The 18,878-nt window shown below is 45.0% G+C and overlaps 1 protein-coding gene across 1 annotated transcript; it reads left to right on the top strand.

The window, feature by feature from the left end:
- Positions 1 to 401: 401 nt before the first annotated feature.
- Positions 402 to 17,861, top strand: CCDC117 (coiled-coil domain containing 117). The gene is made up of 5 exons (XM_001380033.5): positions 402 to 784; positions 4,279 to 4,329; positions 7,778 to 8,002; positions 8,419 to 8,556; positions 15,270 to 17,861. Exons 1-5 carry the CDS (start codon positions 615 to 617, stop codon positions 15,514 to 15,516), a joined length of 831 nt encoding a protein of 276 aa, XP_001380070.2. The 5' UTR covers positions 402 to 614; the 3' UTR covers positions 15,517 to 17,861.
- The last annotated feature ends 1,017 nt before the right edge of the window (positions 17,862 to 18,878 follow it).

The raw sequence follows: 18,878 nt of genomic DNA, 5'->3' as shown, positions 1-18,878 counted from the left end.
TGGGGCCATGGGGGAGGGGGTGTTGACTATGCCAAATCCCTTGACCTCTCGGTGACCCATGCCTCTTCGCAGCATCTCTCCGGGGACACGGGAATCTCCTCCGCCAAAGAAATCAGAGACCCCTGAGTCCCTCGTTCTTCCCCTTTTTATGGCGGCCGCTGCCCCGAAAACCTAACCCCTCTGAGCCTATGCACGCTCCCTGCAGAGCGGCGGCCATCTTGGCAGTCCTCCTCTTGGGCTCCGGGGTTCCGACTACATCTCCCAGCACCCCCTGGGGGCGCCGGCGGCGGGGACGACGCATCCCGGCGTGCCCCGGGAGAGCCCCAAGCGGAGACTTCTAGAAGTCGTGACGCGCGGGGGGCGGGGGCCGCTCGGGGCTGCGCCCGCGCTCGTGTCCGCGCCTGCGCTCGTGCCCATCGCGCGCCTCTGAGGGGTCGGGGTCGACCGGGGCCGGGGGCGGGAGCGCGCCTGAGAGGAGGAGGAGGAGGAGGTGGAGGTGGAGGTGGAGGAGGAAGAAGAAGAAGAGGACGTCGAGGACCGAGAGGAGGAGGAGAAAGAGAAGGAAGGAGGAGGGGGAGAAGGAGACTCTGGTAGCCGGGGCCTGACCGCCCGCCATGGCCGCGCTTGGCCGGCCCTTCCCGGGGCTGCCCCTCAGCCTGCAGGCGCCCCCGCAGCCTGCCTTCCACGGCCGCCCCTTCCCGAGCCCGGGGGCCCCCGGCCCCGCTGCCCCGGGCCTCGTCGCCCCTGGCCCCGCCGGCCTGCGGAGCCCCGCACCCCGGGGCCGGTGAGTGGGGGGGCGGCCGGGGGGGTCTGGTCGCCAGGGGGAGGGAGTGCCAGAGGGTGAGGGTCTGGCTGCCGGCCCCCCCCCCCCCCCCCGCCTCGTGTCCCGGAGTTGCCGTCCCTCCTTTTCCTTTTGCTCCCTGTCCCGGGAACGGGTCCGTCTCCTGCCCCGAGGGGGTCCCCCTTTTATTTGTGTCAGCGGGGGGTCTTTCCCCCGGACCCTATTCCTTTCTGTCCTTCTTTTCCTTCCGCCCTGTCTCTCTTCCCCTTGTGCTTCCGCACCGCGGAGTGGTCGTCTGCTCAGCCGTCTATATATCTTTCAGTCCGGGAGTCTCCCTGGCCCCTCTCCTCCAGACTTGAACAGTCGCCGGGCTAGTGCCCCCTTCTAGCAGTGTAGACGGGCGATAACCCCTCTAGCAGTTATCGCCCGTCTGTCTACACTGCCAGTACCTTGTGTGTATATGGCTGTCGGCATGTTGTTCCCCCCTCCCCCCTTAGACGGTGAGTTCCTTGAGAACAGAGACTGCCAGGCACATAGTAGGGATTTACTGCTGGTTGACCTACTGACCTCTTCCTCCCCCTCCGTCCTCGTTTCTTTAAATTCCCATGGAAGGTCCGGCTGGCCCTTTCCCCTTTCTCATACTGGGGGGGGGCATCGAGGCCTCCCCCCACCTTCTATTCCCCCAGAGCCTGTTTCCCTCCCACCTTTACTCCACCCTTTCCTTCTGCCTCCCCCAGTCTTCCTCCCTGGGTTGTGAAGAGCACTCTGCTTTGATTTAAGCAGCTACTGTTGGGCTTTGGGCTGGGAATACCAGAATCAGTCAAGCAGGCAAAACAAGCCCTGCCCACAAGGAGCTTTTCTACCCCATGGAGTTCCCCCACTCCGTCTTGTGTCTCTCTCAGGTTCTAACCTGCAGATGCCCTTGCACCTAATCTCTGGATGAGCACCTAATGCAGGCTCTTCCCCTTGGGCCTCTCCTTAGAGGCCATGTTGGGGGGAATGGGAGGATATGTTTCCAAAGACCTTCTCTTCTCTCTGCTATGTCCCCCAACTTCCCACCTCCATAGGCCTGAGGTGGGGCTCTGATTTCCCACTTTTCAGCTTCTCAGGGATGAAGGAAGGCTGAGTTGAGGTCATCAATACCTGCTTTAAGATGGGCATCAAGGCAAAGGTTGTTTGGCTTGATCCTGGAGTACAGGTTGGCAGAGCATCCAACTTGTTCCTTTGAGATCACCCCTCCTCCCTCCCCATCCCTCACCCAACAGCCCTGACCCTCTTAGAAAAACTACTCCAGAAGGATCTTGAAGTTGGAGTCCTAGGACTTGGATTGTGGAAATAACAGACTTTAAGTGTATAGCATTTATAAATACAAATATTTATAAAATTACTTATAAATAAAAAATTCCCCACAATATCCCTGTGAGATTCTAGAATAATAACAGTTAATATTTGTAAAACACATTTTACAAATAGAACCCTCCTAACATCCTGGGAGGTAAATTATATTATCCTCATTGCAGATGAGGAGACTGAGCTTAAGTGACTTGCCCACAGTCACCCAGTTGGATTTGAACTTTCCACTGCTCACCTGTGGCCTGTCCACATTATTCCTTTTTTAATGATGATCTCTAAGGTCCTTCTCAATCCTAAGTCTGTGATGCTCTTCTAAGTTTCTTTCAGGCTTATCTCTGCTCCCTTTCTCTGTCCTTCACAGCCTCCATGGGGTTGTGGGGCTAACCCTTTGCCCAGGCCCTGTTCTGCCACATCATTTCTCATTGCTGCTCTGCTCCAGTCTCACTGGGGCAGTTACCTTCTCATCACCTGCCTTGTTTCTGCCTTCTCTTTCCCTTAGAATTATAAGACCAGAAGAGGGACCTTGGATAGAGGCTTCCATGTTTGACAGACAAGGGGGAAGTAACTTATCCAAGGTCACAGGGGGTCAGCTAGTTAGGATCAGAGTGTTCTGTTATCAAAATGGGAATCCATTTCACAGGACTGACCATGTATGTCACTCCCTTAATTAAAATGTTCAGAGAAAGATTATAAACTTCTTAGCCTGGCCTGGCATTCAAGGCTTCATTTCATATTGCTTTAGCCAAACTGCACAATCCCCTGTTTCCAGACCTTTGCTTCTGGCCTTCTACCCTCACACCATCATTTGTGGGTAGTTTTCTTTCAAGCCCAGTGCAGGTTTCCCTTCAATAATGTCTTCCCTGATTTCCCACTTCTGCTCTGACTCTCTCCTAGAAGTCCTTTTTCCTTCCCGGGATCTCCCAGCCTTCTGTTATCAGCATTTAGCAACTTGTAGACTAGTGTGTACCAGATACAAGATAATCTTCTAAGTACTGGGCAGATTCAGAGATGGAAAGTGATCATTTACTCCCCTCAGAGTTTGTCAGAGATAGAAGGAAGTGGATAGATAAATAATAAGAATATCTAGCACCTATAGATGCCCCAATGTTTGCAGAGTGCTTTTGACATATCTCATTTTAATGTTTGGCATGATAATAATATGTAACCCAGATCAAATCACTTGCCAGTACCAGGAGAGGTTAGGGAAGAGAGGGATGGAGATAAATTTGGTCACTTAACTTAGTTAAACTTGTGTGGAAATTTGTTATTACATGTAATTGATATATATAATTTTAGCCTCTCACAACCACCTTGCTGGGTGGGTGCTACGGTAATTCTCATTTTACAAAATAGGATACAGACAACCCCTGCCTGTTCCCTCGTGTAAAATAGAGAATAATTGCAGTACCTACCTCCCAAGGTGGTTGTGAGGGTAAAGTGAGATAATGTTTGTAAAGTGCTTTGCAAATCTTAAAGTGCTCTATAAATTCTGGCTATTACCATTATTACCTAGGATCATGCAGCTAGTAAGTGCCTGAGGGAGGATTTGAACTTGGGTTTTTCTGACTCCAGGGTCATCTCTTATCTACTGTACCGCCTTACTACTTCTGCATCTGTCACACATAAATAGGCATAGACAGAGTGTGTTGGTTGATTAGATAAATACAATTCAGGGTAGAGTGTGATAAGGGCATTAAAGAAGAAACACTTATTGCTATTTGATTTAACTTTTTCTAGTTACTCATGTGCCTGTTGTGTTAGACTGTTAATTTTTTTGAGAATAGAGCCCATCATTATCTTACCTCCCAGCTTCTTAGCAGGGCCTTCCCCAAACTGGGACCTGGATAAATGCTCATGGATTGACCCAAAGGTTCCCAAGTGACCCACAGAGACCTCCACCAGGGAGGATTCTAATAATGTGGAGACAGATGAAATAAATGCATGTCTCAGCCCATGGGAAGGGAAGGAGCAAGAACAGTATGAAATATAAAAGAAGACTGGATGCTTAAACCTTTTCTCGTCTTTTGTGTAGATGCCCTTACGTCTATGAGAGTTCAGACACTCAGTGAAAAGCTGTCACACATTTAATTTGCTGCAACTTGTGAAAGATTATTTAACTAAGAGAATTTTTCTTCTCTTGACAGAATCTCAGTCCACTATAGAAAGAAACACAAACGAGAAGAGGAGGATGATAGGTGAGTGGTTCCTCTGGGCTGCAACTGAATATAATTTTTTTTTTTAAACCCTTACCTTCCATCTTGGAGTCAATACTGTGTATGGGCTCCAAGGCAGAAGAGTGGTAAGGGCTAGGCAATGGGGGTCAAGTGACTTGCCCAGGGTCACACAGCTGGGAAGTGTCTGAGGCCAGATTTGAACCTAGGACCTCCCGTCTGTAGGCCTGGCTCTCAATCCACTGAGCCACCCAGCTGCCCCCCTGAATATAAATTTAAAATGTATTTTCTTCCCTCTGGGTTGATAGGCCTTTAAAGCATTTCTGTTTCTACTTGAGATTCTTAATTACAGAACTTTAGAGCTGTGTTTTCTAAATAGCCCAATCCCCTCATTTTTCAGGTGAAGAAATTGAATTATAGAGGTAAAGTGATATTTCCTAGAACTCAGGCTGAACTCTAGTCTTTTGCTCTTTCCGCTAACTTCATAGAGTTCATACATCCTTGTATCGTCTTTGTGAGATAAAGATAATTGTAGCCTTTCTAGTTTAGAGGGATCAGAATGGACACAAAGATGCAAGAATACAGTTAAAAACCATGGGGTGAGAGGCTGGATATGGCACCGGACTCTGTTTTTCACCTAGCAGTAGGCAATTGCTCCTCTGACTTATCTCCTGAGGCCCAGAGAAGGTAAGAAGGACTAGTTCAAAGACGTGTGGCTGTTAAGTATCAGAAGCCCCTGGGAAGCCTGGTTTTCCTGGTGCCAAGTGCAGCAATCTGTCCACTCACCATGTTGCCTGTACTTTAATATATTATAGCAAATAGACTATACTTTGCTTTAAGCTTAAAGGTAAGCTTGTTCTTACGTTTCCAACTTAAAATAAAAATAAACAAATAAACCATTATTCTTTTCCAAAACTAGGCAGCGGGGTGTAGTGGATAGATCTTTGGACTTGTAGTCTGGATTCATATTCTGCCTTAAACCCTTACTAGTTATATGATGCTGAGCAAGTCACTTAACCATTCTCTGCCTCAGTTTCTTCATCTGTAAAATGAAAGTGCTGCTTGCCTTGGTAAAGTCTTAACTACAGTAGAAGCAGTGTAATAGTATTTATTTAGTGCTTTAAATATTTGCAACAGTAATTCTAGCCTTCAAAGATAGGAGCTATAATTGTCCTCAGGGTGTAAATGAGGAAACTGAGACTGAGGGAGGCTAAATACTCTCTTGCCCTTGAGTCATATGGCTAGTAAGGAACTGAGTCAGAACTTGAACTCAGGACTTCTAGATTTCAAATACAGTGCTGCTGTTATGATTTAGGTAAGAATGTCTTTCCTGTCAAATTTGTTCAATTCCTGAATGATGATCGCTAGTGATCTGTTAGCCTTCTCAATCTTGGTCAAAGAGCAGGAATTTTCCCTAGGAAAACTTGATGTTGCTTTGTCAGTATCATTAGATCTAGGAACAGGGCAGCAATACAAGCCAAGAATGTGTGTATGTCTGGCCTAGAGGGCTGATCCTGCATCTTTTAAACTGGATACTAGCTGTGCCGGTCTGTGAAATGGGAAACCCCATTTCTTTTTTTTTTTTAATCCTCACCTTCCATCTTGGAGTCAATACTGTGTATTGGCTCCAAGGCAGAAGAGTAGTCAGGGCTAGGCAATGGGGGTCAAGTGACTTGCCCAGGAAGTGTCTGAGGCCAGATTTGAACTCAGGATCTTTTGACTCTAGGCTTGGCTGTCAATCCACTGAGCTACCCAGCTGCCCCTGGGAAACAACATTTCTTAATGTTGCACAAGTCCTGATTGAACATTATGTCTCTGGCTTTTGTAAATACCAACTTAGGATAATGTCTTGGCCCAAGACAGAGACCGGAGAATTCTTTTAGATTGGAAAGGTGATGTGCCCTGAGGCGGAGAAAAAAGTGACACCAAGAATTAGGGACCAATTGGTATAGGCCCAAATGGCAGCCTTTTGACATCTGAAAGAAATAATAAAGTGACCTTACTAACACCTGAAAGGTTTGGAACATGAGACGTCCTGAAGAATCTGCCCTCAGAGAGCAGGAACAGGCTCTGGTCTTGTGTCTCCCCATCCGGCAGGACGGTTGGTAGGCTTTTGTGCAGCCGTGGTCAGAGAATGCCAGGGGCTCCCAGCACAAGTTAGCGACGAGCCACGTCAGTAAGACAGGGAGCCTGCTCCCTTTGTGATCGTTACTAACTGGTCGGTGAGGGAGATGCGCCAGTTTTCAAAGCGTTAATCAAGCATTTGACAACGTATCCCGTGCTGTTGTTGTGGAGAAAATGGAGGATATAGGCTAAACGGTGATAGATCCAGTAGTGTGAGGGCTAAGTTCAGAACCTAATCCAGCAGGGGAGGGGTCTCCGCTAGGGACTGTGCTGGGCCTGCGAGGCTGCTCAGTCATCAAGGCCTGGCAACATAATCATGTAACCTGGGGAAACTTTTGTGTGGATTTGTTATTGGAATAAAGAACTTTTTTTTAATGATCAAGATTTGGGACATGGTAGAAATGGCATATTCGTCACATTAGCAAGTGACACCAAACTGGATGCTAGGGCATGGCACTGACCATGAAATCCAGTAGAGGTAAATGTAAGGTTTTACATTGGGGTACAGAAAACCCACTTCATACATACAAGATCAGACTGTCCTGGTTAGACAGCAGTTTGTCTGAAAAAGATCTGGGGGTTAGGGAGTTCACACTGTAGGGTGGCAGCCCAAAAAGCCAAATCTAACGTAATATTGGGCTGCATTAAGGGAGGCAGAGTTTCTAGGAATGAGGCAGGGGATAGAGTCCATCTGTACTCCGTCCTGGCCAGATGACATCTCTCAAGTATTGTATCCTGTTTTGGACACCATAGTTTAGAAAGGATACTGCATATAAATTGGAGTGTGTCCAGAGGAAGGCACAAGGGAATGAGGGAGGGCCTTTAGTCTCTGCCACGGGAGAGTGAGTTAAAGGAATTGGGGCTATGCCGTTTGGAGAAGTGTCAGGAGGGGCATGGTGTCTTTTCATGAGGAAGACTTCCTCTGCTCGGCTGACAAGGCAGAGCCTCAAGGGGAACCATCAGGCTTGAGATCAGAAAAAGCTCCCTGCCAGTGGGGGCTGCCCAGAGGCAGCTTCAGGAGTGATTCTTCCAGCACAGCTCTACCTAGAGTGGGGCATCCTTTAGAGATCAACATTGGGGGATCCTGGAACCCAGCCAGCTCAGGACTCTTGATGCCCTCAATGCTTTTGAGAACACTTAGGATTACAAATGGGGATGCTCTTCCTCTGGCCTTGTAGAATGAAATCACACAAAGGGTGTCCGAATGACAGAAGATGTTGAGCTGTTTTTCACTTTGTCTTAATGTTGACAAGATACTTCTGTTTCAATTTCAAATCTGAGAAGTTTCTATCATTTGCAACAAGCTTTAAAATATTCTAGTATTTATTGAATAACTTTATTTTTCCAGTTGTCCCCTAAGGAAGAAGAGACTGACAGAAGCCGTGCTCTGTGCCAGTCCCAGTGATTGGCTCCTGTGTGGCCATCAGAGCATTGAGGGCCCCGGGGCACATGAGTGCCGTGGTGGCCTTTCTGCATCAAGCATGTTCGATATTCTCTGTGAGGAGATGGATCAGACAACAGGAGAGCAGCAGTGTGAGGCTGCCCGAAGGAAGCTTCAGGAGATCGAAGACAGGTAAAGATGGTGTGTGATGCTGCTAGCTGGGCAGCAAGACTGCTGAGCCATAAGGGCTCATTCCCACTTTACAGATTTGGGGAACTTCTGAGAACTTATGAAATAGGAAGCTCATTAATTTTTATAACTAAGCTAAAATGGCATGATTTGCTCTTTACCCTTAATCAGCAATAGTATTTTACTACTATAATATATGAGAAACTAAGAGATACACAGAATTTACAGTTGAATAGGAAAGAATACAGATTTTTTTTTCCTAAGCTTTCTGAAATACCCTTTGAATGATGTTTTTTGTATGTGTTCCCTTCTCCCTCCAGTGGGTCTTTCTTGTACATGAGAATTGCCATAAGGCTTTCCAAGCTTTGCAGATTCATCATTTTGTCTTGTAATGAAATGTCCTTCCTTGATCCCTTCAGGATAATTGATGAAGATGAAGAAGTGGAAGCTGACAGACGCATCAGTGACCTGCCCAGTCTTGTTCTTTCAGACACTCTGAAGACAGGCTTGAAGAGGGGGTTTGATGAAGTCCTTACAAAGAAAATAATTGAGTCCATGTAAGTTCACTCTCAAGGCTTCCATTTAGCTCTCACCTGTAGGATTACAGGAGTCTTGGATCTTGTCTTCACTTTGTCTCCAGTCTTTCAGTGATTTCCCTGCTCTTTTCTTGAGCCTTGGGCCATGCCTACCTGAGTAACAGTGAGTAAGCTGGCATCTTGGTTGTTAGTAGCAGTTGATGCCTACCATTCAGGAAACTAGTTAATGCTCTTGTCCTTCTGACACCTTTTCTACTTCTAATCAGATAGGAAGATACCATGTACACACAACCCTCATATAAAAGCTATCCTGAACGCAGGTCAGAAACAGAAACATGGCGCATCTTTGGGATTACTGTACATAGTAACATCCTATCCATTTGGAAGAGAGCAGCTCTTCTGAGTTGCTTCTCGATTGTTTCATTCTCTCTCTTAATATTGCAAGCATATAATACAGTGCCTGGCAAATAGTAAGTCCTTAATCAGTGCTTATTGATTGGTTCAGTTTGCTTCAGATCTCATTAAAATCTTTTAAGAAACATTTTCCATCTTTTAGTAATTGCAAGAAACATTATTTCTAATATATATTGTTTTTGACAGGTTCTCAGACTCTTCATGAAATTTTCTTTGTTTCTTTTTAGTTAAAAGTTAAAATATAGTTAAAATAGTTCTGAAAAGGAAGAAATTTGACCTTACCTCCTTCCTCTGTGCAGAAGACACAAGTTATTTTTAAAATTAATTTTTTCTAATCAGCAAAATTCTACATTCTTTCCCTCCAACTCCCTCTACGACTATTGAAGAAGAATTAAAAATAAAACCCTTGTTGGCAAATGTATAATAGTCAAGCAAAACAAATTTTGGCATTGCCTCCAAAATATATCTCTCTCTATTCTCTGAGTATCTCGCCTCTCTGTAAGGAGGTGGCAACTGGTTTCATCATTAGTTCTTTGGAACCATAGGCTATTACACTGATTAGAAATTGTAAGTCTTTCAAAGCCCTTTGTCTTTAAAGTGCTGTTGTTATTATATAAATTCTGGCCCTGTTCTCTTCACTCTGTGGCAGTTCATACTCTGAAACCATCCCTTTACGTCACACTTACTTTATACTGTAACTTCTTCAGGCATTCCCTAATTGATGGGCATTCATACAGATTGCCATTCTTTGCCAACTCAAAAAGAGCCATAAAGATCTATAAAGATCCATAGAATTTATTTTGCTTAGGCCCAATTCTTCCCTTAATCTATTTTCCTTTTAATTTTCCTTCCCCCACTTTTCATCTGTTGAGTGAATTATGTTTCTGTACCCAGCTGTGTATATATTCATTTTTACCTTCTTTGACCAGTTTAGATAAAAGTGAGGTACAAGAAAGTGTCAGTCACTCTCCACCCCTTTTTCCTTGCTCCTGTAGACAAATTTGCACACCTCAGTTATTCAAAATAATTTTCCCTAACCTTCCTTTCCTCCAGTGTATTACTCTTTTCCCTTTCCATTCTTCTCTTAAGATCAGGGCATAACGGAACTACTCCCAGGTCTGCCTAAAAAGATACTGTATGTTTCTGTATGACCTCTTGACATTTCAGAAGGGACACATGCATCCTGTCCTCATGAGAACATAAGCAGTTGATCCTTGGTTGATCTCTTTGTTCAAGTTTATCTTTTTATTTTTTTTTTATTTCTGTGTTTACACTTCCTAGTTTCTGCAGAGCTCTGGTCTTTTCATTAGAAATGGTTGGAAGTCCTGTGTTCCATTAAAGTCCAATTTTTCCCCCATGTAGAATGATAACCAGTTTTGCTGTACAAGTTATTCTTGCTAATAAACCTTTATCCTTTGCTTTCTGGACTATTTGTATTTTAAGATTTACTCTCTTTTATAGTGCTAACTGCTTAAGTGGGTGTGATTCTGACCATGATTCTCCAATATTTGTCCATTCTGCTTTTGAGGACATTTATTGCTTGGGCAAGGTTTTATACCTGTTGGGTCATTTTTCATTTTTTTTCCAGTTTCTTCCATAGCTCTCATTTTTTCTCAAAAATTTTCCTTTAGTGATTTTATTTATAAACACTTAAAAATTCTTTTTAACTCCTACTTCATCTCTTCCAGTAATTCTAGCTGAATTTGTGTCCAAGCTGTGTTTTTCTTTGAAGTTTTTAAGATGTTTGGAAGTCATTCTCTTCTTCTGGGTTTGTTTCTTTGCATCCCTTTCACCATAATACTTTTTTTTTTAAACCCTTACCTTCCGTCTTGGAGTCAATACTATGTGTTGGCTCCAAGGCAGAAGAGTAGTAAGGGCTAGGCAATGGGGGTCAAGTGACTTGCCTAGGGTCACACAACTCGGAAGGGTCTGAGGCCAAATTTGAATATAGGACCTCCCGTCTCTAGGCCTGGCTTTCAATCCACTGAGCTACCCAGCTGCCCCCATCATTATACTTTTTATGAGAAGATTAGTTTATTTGCTTATTATTCTTCCAGCCTATTTCCTGTTTTTAGATTTTATGTTAGAGCCTGGCTCTGCATAGTCCTGGAAGAAAAGTCTGTCTGACTTTTCCTACTATTCCTTCCATGGAATATTGAATGTTATTCTAGGCTCTCAGGGACAGCTTAGGTTGGGGACTTTGAGATTTTAGTCTTTAGGTGATCTGATCACTGCTCCTTGGTCTGAGTTCTGTAAGTTGCCAACCTGTTCTTGAGTCTGAGCAAGGGCTCACTCTGAAGTTTCGTTGTACTTGGCCATTGTTGGCCAGCTGGGAAACTCTGCTCCCTCAGAAGGACAGAACTGCAGGCTTACCTTTTGCTTTGGAATTCCTGTCTTGGTTATTAGGCTGAGGTCCCATTCTGCTCCTGGGCTCGGAGCCATACTGATAATGCTTGCTTCTACACTGGATCCTATTCAAGACCCTGGAAGCTACCTTCTAGCCTTAGGTCCCCTCTTCAGTCTATCCCAGATCTGTACCTGGCTACAAGCAACAGAATTGCTCCTTGGCACCTGTTTCCATACCGTGCTTAAACTCTTCTGTGAGATATCTGGGATGCTTCTTGCCCTTCCAGTGCTGGAATGCCCCTCCATGTACGCTACTAGCCAGATCCTGTACCAAGTGTCCACAGACCTCTGTCTCCCTCTGCTGATCTTAGCTAGGAAAATGAATGCTGTGATTTCTTTTTCTTCTTTGGATTTCCTGATGAGGATTTGGCTTGGTGTGTTTTCTAGATATATTTGGAAATTTGGGGGGGTGGATCTCCCTGTAGCTTTCCTACTTCCCTACCACCTTAGTTCTGCCCTCCTCTGGAACACAATTCTGACAGGATTAGGGGGCCTTTTCCAGTGAATCCAAGATCAAAGAAAGGAGTGTGGGTATTGAGGGGAAGGCTAGAAGCAGGCTTGACAGCACAGAAGCTGTTAGCTGACAGCATGGATACCCGAACGGAAACATATTAAATGTCAGCAATCTGGGGTCCTGGAGTACAGAAGCCAGTGGTCATACACTCTAGGCTAGTTAAACCCAAGACAGCCTAAGGCTTTGGGGACACACTCAGGAATACAGTGATAAGTGTTTGGTGTAGTCACTCAAGAGGAATCACACTATTGTGGCTAGAGAGCTAGCCTCAGATGAGGAAGACCTGACTCAGAATCTGGCTGGGCAGCTGGGGCAAGTCAGATCACCATGAATTCTCTTTCCCCTATAGTAATGTTGTGATAACCCTTCCCTGTCTCTGGCCATATCTACTCCAGGGTTCTATAAATGTTATGAAAGCACAGAATGGAAAATGAAGGACCTATCCCTAAACCCAACACAAGTCTTCTCCCTGCATGTCCGTGTCTCTTAATGCAGTCTAAAATCTCAGTAGCTTTTCTGGCTGTGATAACTCCCTGTTGACTTACTGATCTTGCAGTCCACCAGCAGCCTGAGGTCTTTAGACAAACTGCTGCCTCTTTCTCCATCCTGTGTGGTTTTTTTTAAAACCCTTCCCTTCTGTCTTAGAATCAATGCTGTGTACTGATTCCAAGGCAGAAGAGTGATAAGGGCTAGGCCATGGGGGCCAAGTGACTTGCCCAGGGTCACACAGCTAGGACACATCTAAGTCCCATCTCCTGGCCTGGCTCTTAATCTACTGAGCTACCTAAATGTCCCCATCCCACCACATCTTGTTGATTTTTGAATTCAAATACTAGACTTTATGTTTATCTGTATTCAATTTAATCTGGTTAAATCTAGTGTGGTTTGGATCTAAATAATCAAGATCTTATGGTGGCAGGCCTACCTGTAATTGGATGTGCAAGCTGGCCCAACGGGATGTTTATGGCCAGTTATTATTTAAAAATGTTCAACAGCACAGGATCACATAGTTCCCTGAGGTACTGTACTGGAGATGTCTCTAGTGAAGATGGTCTTGGACCATTCTTGACTACAGTGGGGGCATATAGCCTTTCAAACAGTTTTGCACCCACTGAATTGTATTATGCAGCCTACATTTCTTCATATTTTCTACAAAAATACTTTATCAAGCACATTCCTAAAATCTAGATAAACTGTTAACTGCATCATTCAGAGCCCTGATCTACTCATTTAGTAACCATGTTAAAATAATAAGAAAATAAGTTTAGTTTGGCCTGACCTGTCAATTAATAATACTATCCTTCTTTCTACCCAGTAGTCACTAAAACATCTCTTTAATAAAATATATTCTATGCTATTCATTATATGGGACGGTTTTCTAGAAGGGGTAGGGAAAGGGACACTTGGAATAACTGATGACAAGAAAAGTCAATAAAAACTTATATACAAAAAATACATTCTAGAATACACATTTTTTATTTTAATAACAAATTTCCACTTGATTTTTCTTAAGTGATATAATCCAAATTGTCCTCCTCACTTCTTCCCTACCCCCCATCCTGGAGTTTGCAAGCAATTCCATTTGGGTTATACATGTATTATCGTGCAAAACATTATTCATTTTTGTAAGTGACATTCTAGAATTTTGCAAGGGTTTAAAGTCAAGTTCACTGAATTCTTCTCCCTTTAGGGGAGTCCTGCCCTTCTGTGGTCACACAAAACATTTCCTGTTTTCTTTCTTTGTACTGATATCTGTAAACCTGGTTCAATCATCCCATCTGCTCTTTCATTGGTCTGGTCACATGAATCCAGCCAGACCAGCTAAGGGCTCTCTTGTATATGAGAGATATTAGCATCCTATTAGCTGTCTTAATTTGTTCTTTCCAGTGTGGAGGAGAAATTGGGGAGCTCTGCTTTTTTTTTTAATATTCAAAGATTTTTTTATTTTCTCAATCACATGTAATGATTTTTAACATATGTTTTCTAAAATCATAAGATCCAAATTGTGTCCCTTCTCTCCCTGCTCTCACAGATGGTAAGCAATTTGATCTGGGTTATACATGTATTATCATGTAAAACATGTTTCCATATTGGTCATTATTGTAAGAGCACTTGTACAAAACCCAAACCCCCAAGTAAAATTATAAATAAATTAATATGAAAGATAGTATGCTTTGATCTGCATCTGACTCCAACAGTTTTTTCTCTGAAGTGATTCTTTGACCCAAGTCCTTCAGAATTGTCCCAGATCATTGCATTGCTGAGAGTAGCTAGGGCTTTCATAGTCGATCATCAGACAATATTGCTGTTACTGTGTACCATGTTCTCCCAGTTCTACTTATTTCACTCTGCATCAATTCAGATGTATGTTTCCAGCTTTTTCTGAAATAATTCTGCTCATCATTTCTTATAACACAATAATATTCTGTTTCCAACAAATATCACAATTTGTTCAGCCATTCCCCAATTGGTGGACATCCCCTCAATTTCTAATTCGTTGCCACCACACAAAAAAAATTGGTAACATTGCCTCCGATATATAAAATACATGTTATGTTAAAATAATTTATATAAGAATTTTTTTTAATTAAATCCACACCTTCTTCTGTCTTAGAATCTGTATTAAGTATCACTTCCAAGGCAGAAGAGTGATAAGGGCTAGGCATTGGAGGTTGTGACACAGCTGGGAAGTGTCTAAGGACTTCCTTAACCCAGGACTTCCTGTCTCCTTAAGATATATGAAATTTTCAGATGAACCCATTTTTGTGTTGACTTTCCTTGCCCAGACATAATTCATTCTTAGCCCTGAAGGCTTAGAAGAAAGTGTGAGCCTGTTCCTAGAGGATTTTGCTGCTCTGTTGCCTTCCTTTTCCTCCATCTTCTTTGTATACATCTTTTAAAAATCCAAGGAGTAGGTGAAGACTATGCCTTCCACTGGTCTCTTTTGACAACTCGTGTTTTTCCTCTGCACTGGGAATTGTTTCTTTGTGCGCAGTCTCTACTCGGATATCTCATATGTAAAGCCTTTCCTGAGCCTCTAGCTCCCTCCCTTCCTCTTTCACTCCTTCCCTCCTAGATGGCCTCTTAGTTTTCCAGCTTGCATGTATTTTATATTTCTTCTTTATGTACTTAGATATGTTGTCTTCTCTGATAAAATGTCAGCTTCTTAAGGGCAGGCAGAGATTGTCCCATCTTTGTATCTTCAGCCCCCGTGCATAGTGCATGACACATAGGTGCTCTTAATAAATGCTTGTTGATTAATTGTTCTAGCTAGCCATTCCCCCTTCTGAAGCAGTTCTGTTTCCAAGCTTAAGCTACAGGGAGCAGAGCAAACATTAGCATTTGTCCTGTGGCTCCATTTGTCATAAGCTTTCATTAAAAACCACATTTCTTTTCTTAGGAGCCGTCCTTCCATGGAGTTGGTGCTCTGGAAACCTCTCCCAGAACTCCTGCCCGACAAGCCAAAGCCTTTACCTTGTGTTAAGAACTACACAGAAGAGCCTGGAGGGGACCAGAGTAAGCCTCCAAGAGCTGCAAATACCTTCTGCCAACAGACTGAGGTCTTCTCTGAGCCCCACCAAATAGGGGTGCCTCTCTACAGTGTTCTGGACACAACTGGCTGCACAGAGGAAGAGATGGAACTTTAGAAAACCAGGTTTAAACCTTGTGTCCAATTCTGGAAGGCCCTTTTGTTGGTTGTATAACCCTCTTAGCCTAAGGACTTGAAAGTTGTATCAAATGTGGGGGATAGATAATATCTCTACCTGTGATTTATAAACAAAATCTTAATTTGGGCAGCTTCTTGCTGAGGTCACATCTTACCAAGGAAGCTTCTCTTTGAAGCAAGCAGTCTTCTAGGAGGCTTATTTGGAATGTCAAATCACTGCCTGTGGGAAGGGTGAGAGGAGTGGGATGTCAGGGATTTGGAGTTACCCATCCTATCATCTTCTGAACATGGAAAGACTTTTGAAAGGTGCTCTCCTCTCCTCGAGATGTTCAGAAACCAGGGGACGAGGGTTTTGGCTAGTAAGGCGCAGTCTTAACAGAAGGGCGCTCAATTGACATCCTTGACATTTCCCTTGAGTTGGTGGAAGAAAGGTCAGATGTTTGTCTGAGCCTCGGGGGGGGTTGGGGAGCTTGTGTGCTGCTCCCAGTGCACTCAGCTCACTAGTGTTCGGCTTCTCTGTAGGGGCTCAGCCTTTTGCCTCTGAAGAGCAATGCAGGGCAGGGAAGGCCCAGGAAAGCTCCACACCTTGTACTACTGTCCTGCCTTGGTTCACTGTAGCTGACTGTTCAAGCTTGGTGTTTCAGCGACGCTTCCAACCTACATGGTCCGAGTTGGACTTGGATGATCAAGAGTGTCGCTCGTGTCTCTTTGGGGTAGAGTGGCCTCCTCTAGGCAGTTCTGAGAAAGCCTTTTCATTCCGCTGCATCCAGAGTGGGTGCTGCCCACAAAGGTACAGCTGCTTCATCCAGAGGAGTTTTATCCTGATGGATTAGAAGACACGCAGGGATGGCAGGATGGACAGCCTTGGCTCGGGGCTCAGGCTGTCACGGTGGCCGCACTTGAGCGCTTGGCTGCAGCATTTCTCTCCGGAGCAGCTGTGCCAGGTAGTGGTTCACTAGAGGCGCAGTGTGGAGCAGGTCTGCGGTCCCTTGGTTACCAAACCCCTTGTGCAGTGGTCTTTCTGGGCCACCAGTTGGGACTGATTTGGCAGAAGGCCAGATAATCCAGACGGGTGTCCACTAGAGCACTTTCTAGAAATGGGCTCCGTGTGTTGTTGAAACTCTTGCTTAGTCCCTGGCCTTGGTGCAAGTGACTGTAGAGAAGCCTGGTCTGCTCTCACCATTGTTGCTTTGGCTTTCACTATTTCTGCCTGTATAGTCAGGAAAAATAAATGTCATGTTTAATATTTAAACTATTGAATGTCTATACAGGAAAAAGCTATTCACATTTCAAACCAGTATTGAAGCCAGATGGAAACCAGCTAATCATTTCTTCATCTTGGACTTGGAGCCGAACGTAAAGTGTCCTTAGAAATGTGCCCCTTCCTGTTCCTCTCTTGTGGAGGCTGGTTGGCGTTCTCAGTCACCTGAACTGGCCAACTCCAGCCTCAATGTCATTCTTTCCTGGGACCAACTTGCAAATGATGTAGCTGAGAAGATGGTTGGAGTACAAAGACTCTGGGGATGAGGGGGCTGGGGGCAGACAACGGATGGGGCGACTCACCAGTATGAGGGAGGGCAGAAATGCCACGATGCTGCCCCAGGTGGAAATGCACTGGTGTGGGGATGGTTCTGGCAGTCCCCGCGCTGCCTCAGTGGACAAGGGGGTCTGTTTACTTTTGCAGAAAAGCAAGTATTTCATGTTCCTTTTTGGGCTCTCATTCTCTTGCTTGTGTTGAGAGCAAATAGTTCCTTCTTCAACCCCCTTTGGTGCTGACTCCTCTGAGCCATCCCCTCAGCCCTCATTTTGCCTTGGCTTTTTTTTCCCTTTCGTAGCTTCAAGCTTCTGCTTTTTGAAAGGCCTTGGGAGTTTGCTAGTGAGTTAACGTGTCTATTTTGTTTCATCCGGATCCTGCAGCATGGACCAGGGGTCGGATGGGTGTTGGATTTGGGAAGCGGGGACTTTTACCTAACAAACGGATCGCTAAGATGCAAATGTAGATTTTTCTGTGAGTTCTGAAGGAAGGGGAAGGAGTTTGGAGGCCAATTCTCTCAAACTTGGTTGACGATAAGAAATAATTGCTTTTCCATTCTTAAAAATGGCTGGGGGCGGGAAGTACGGGGGGAGGTGTGAAGATGAATGTTGATCACAAGCTTCATTTGTTCATTTGGTTCTGGAACTAATGGCTTTGTTAATAACTGGCAACAAGAATGACATACTACCAGGGAAATACTGGAAGTTGTTGGCTGTTTTATTTCAAGTGAAAATCTGGTCTGTCTGTATGTCATAGTTTTCAATAAATCTTACGTGTTTTGGATTCTTTAAGATGACTGTGTCACATTTCTGTAAGCTCCGAAGTCAGTCTCAACTTGGAAAAACTTGGCTTCCTGGGAATCTTTCCAACGCTTAACATTCCCAGCACTGGACAAAGAGACCTGTTTTAAATCTCCCATTAAGTGACGTAACACAACTCTTTTTGGGGGTTGGTGGTAGACTTCGTGTTCATAAGGAAAATATTTCTGAAGGATTTGAATCGGTTTTTAAAAGTTCCATTGCTTTAAAAAACACCCAGGTTTAAGATAACCATCCCTCATGGCTACGCCTCCATTAAAAATACAGACATCGTCCCAGACACTCCTACATGGATGACCCTAAGCAAGTCACTTAACCTCAAGTGCTCTTGGAACCAGTACTAAGACAGACGGTACAGGTTAGGACAGAGAAAGGCGAGCGAGAACTTCTGTTCCAACTGTGATCCCCTCACGATACGTATCTACTCTAGAGCACCATCCCCTTCTTCCTTTGCCCATCGTCCGTTCACTGGTCTTTGGATGGTACCCTGGCTGGTGCGGGCCCTGAGCTCAGCGAACGAATGAATGGAGTGTGACTAAGGGCTCGTTACGTGCAGAGAGAAACAGAAGACGGCTCCTACTGTAGTGGGGATCGCTGCTACAAGGCAGATGGGTAGGATTTCACGGGTGCCCAGAGGCCGGCGACAAAGCAAGTGGATTGAGGGCTTTCCCAGGGCTCTGGCGTTCAGAGTCTCAGGCTGCCCCCTCGGGATCTTGAGGGGAAATGGGGGTCAAGGGAGCAGCGGTTGGTTCCCGTCTTGCCCTCAGGGAGCCTTGCTGTTTCAGCCAGGTTGGGGTGCCTGTAACCGTTGGGAGGGACAGCTGGCACTTCCTCCGCAGTTGTCGATTCCCTGGATGAGGGCTGTGAAGGCCGACCTTAAAGCAGCACTGGCTTCTGGGAGGGCTGGCCTCTCCGGCTCCTGGCCTCTGCCCTCGAGGCTTCGGGGGCTCATCTGGTGGTCTGAGGGACACGGACACCCCCAGGGCTCTG

The sequence above is a fragment of the Monodelphis domestica genome, chromosome 3 (assembly GCF_027887165.1).
Source record: "Monodelphis domestica isolate mMonDom1 chromosome 3, mMonDom1.pri, whole genome shotgun sequence".
In the NCBI taxonomy this organism is placed as follows: domain Eukaryota; kingdom Metazoa; phylum Chordata; class Mammalia; order Didelphimorphia; family Didelphidae; genus Monodelphis; species Monodelphis domestica.
Note: the sequence above shows the minus strand (reverse complement) of the source record. Positions and strands in the feature narration are given on the sequence as shown.

Coding starts and splice junctions, on each gene's coding strand:
- CCDC117 (XM_001380033.5), top strand. CDS start 615: ATGGCCGCGCTTGGCCGGCCCTTCCCGGGGCTGCCCCTCAGCCTGCAG. Junction 4,330..7,777: donor CGAGAAGAGGAGGATGATAG/GTGAGTGGTTCC, acceptor TTATTTTTCCAG/TTGTCCCCTAAGGAAGAAGA. Junction 8,557..15,269: donor AAGAAAATAATTGAGTCCAT/GTAAGTTCACTC, acceptor TTCTTTTCTTAG/GAGCCGTCCTTCCATGGAGT.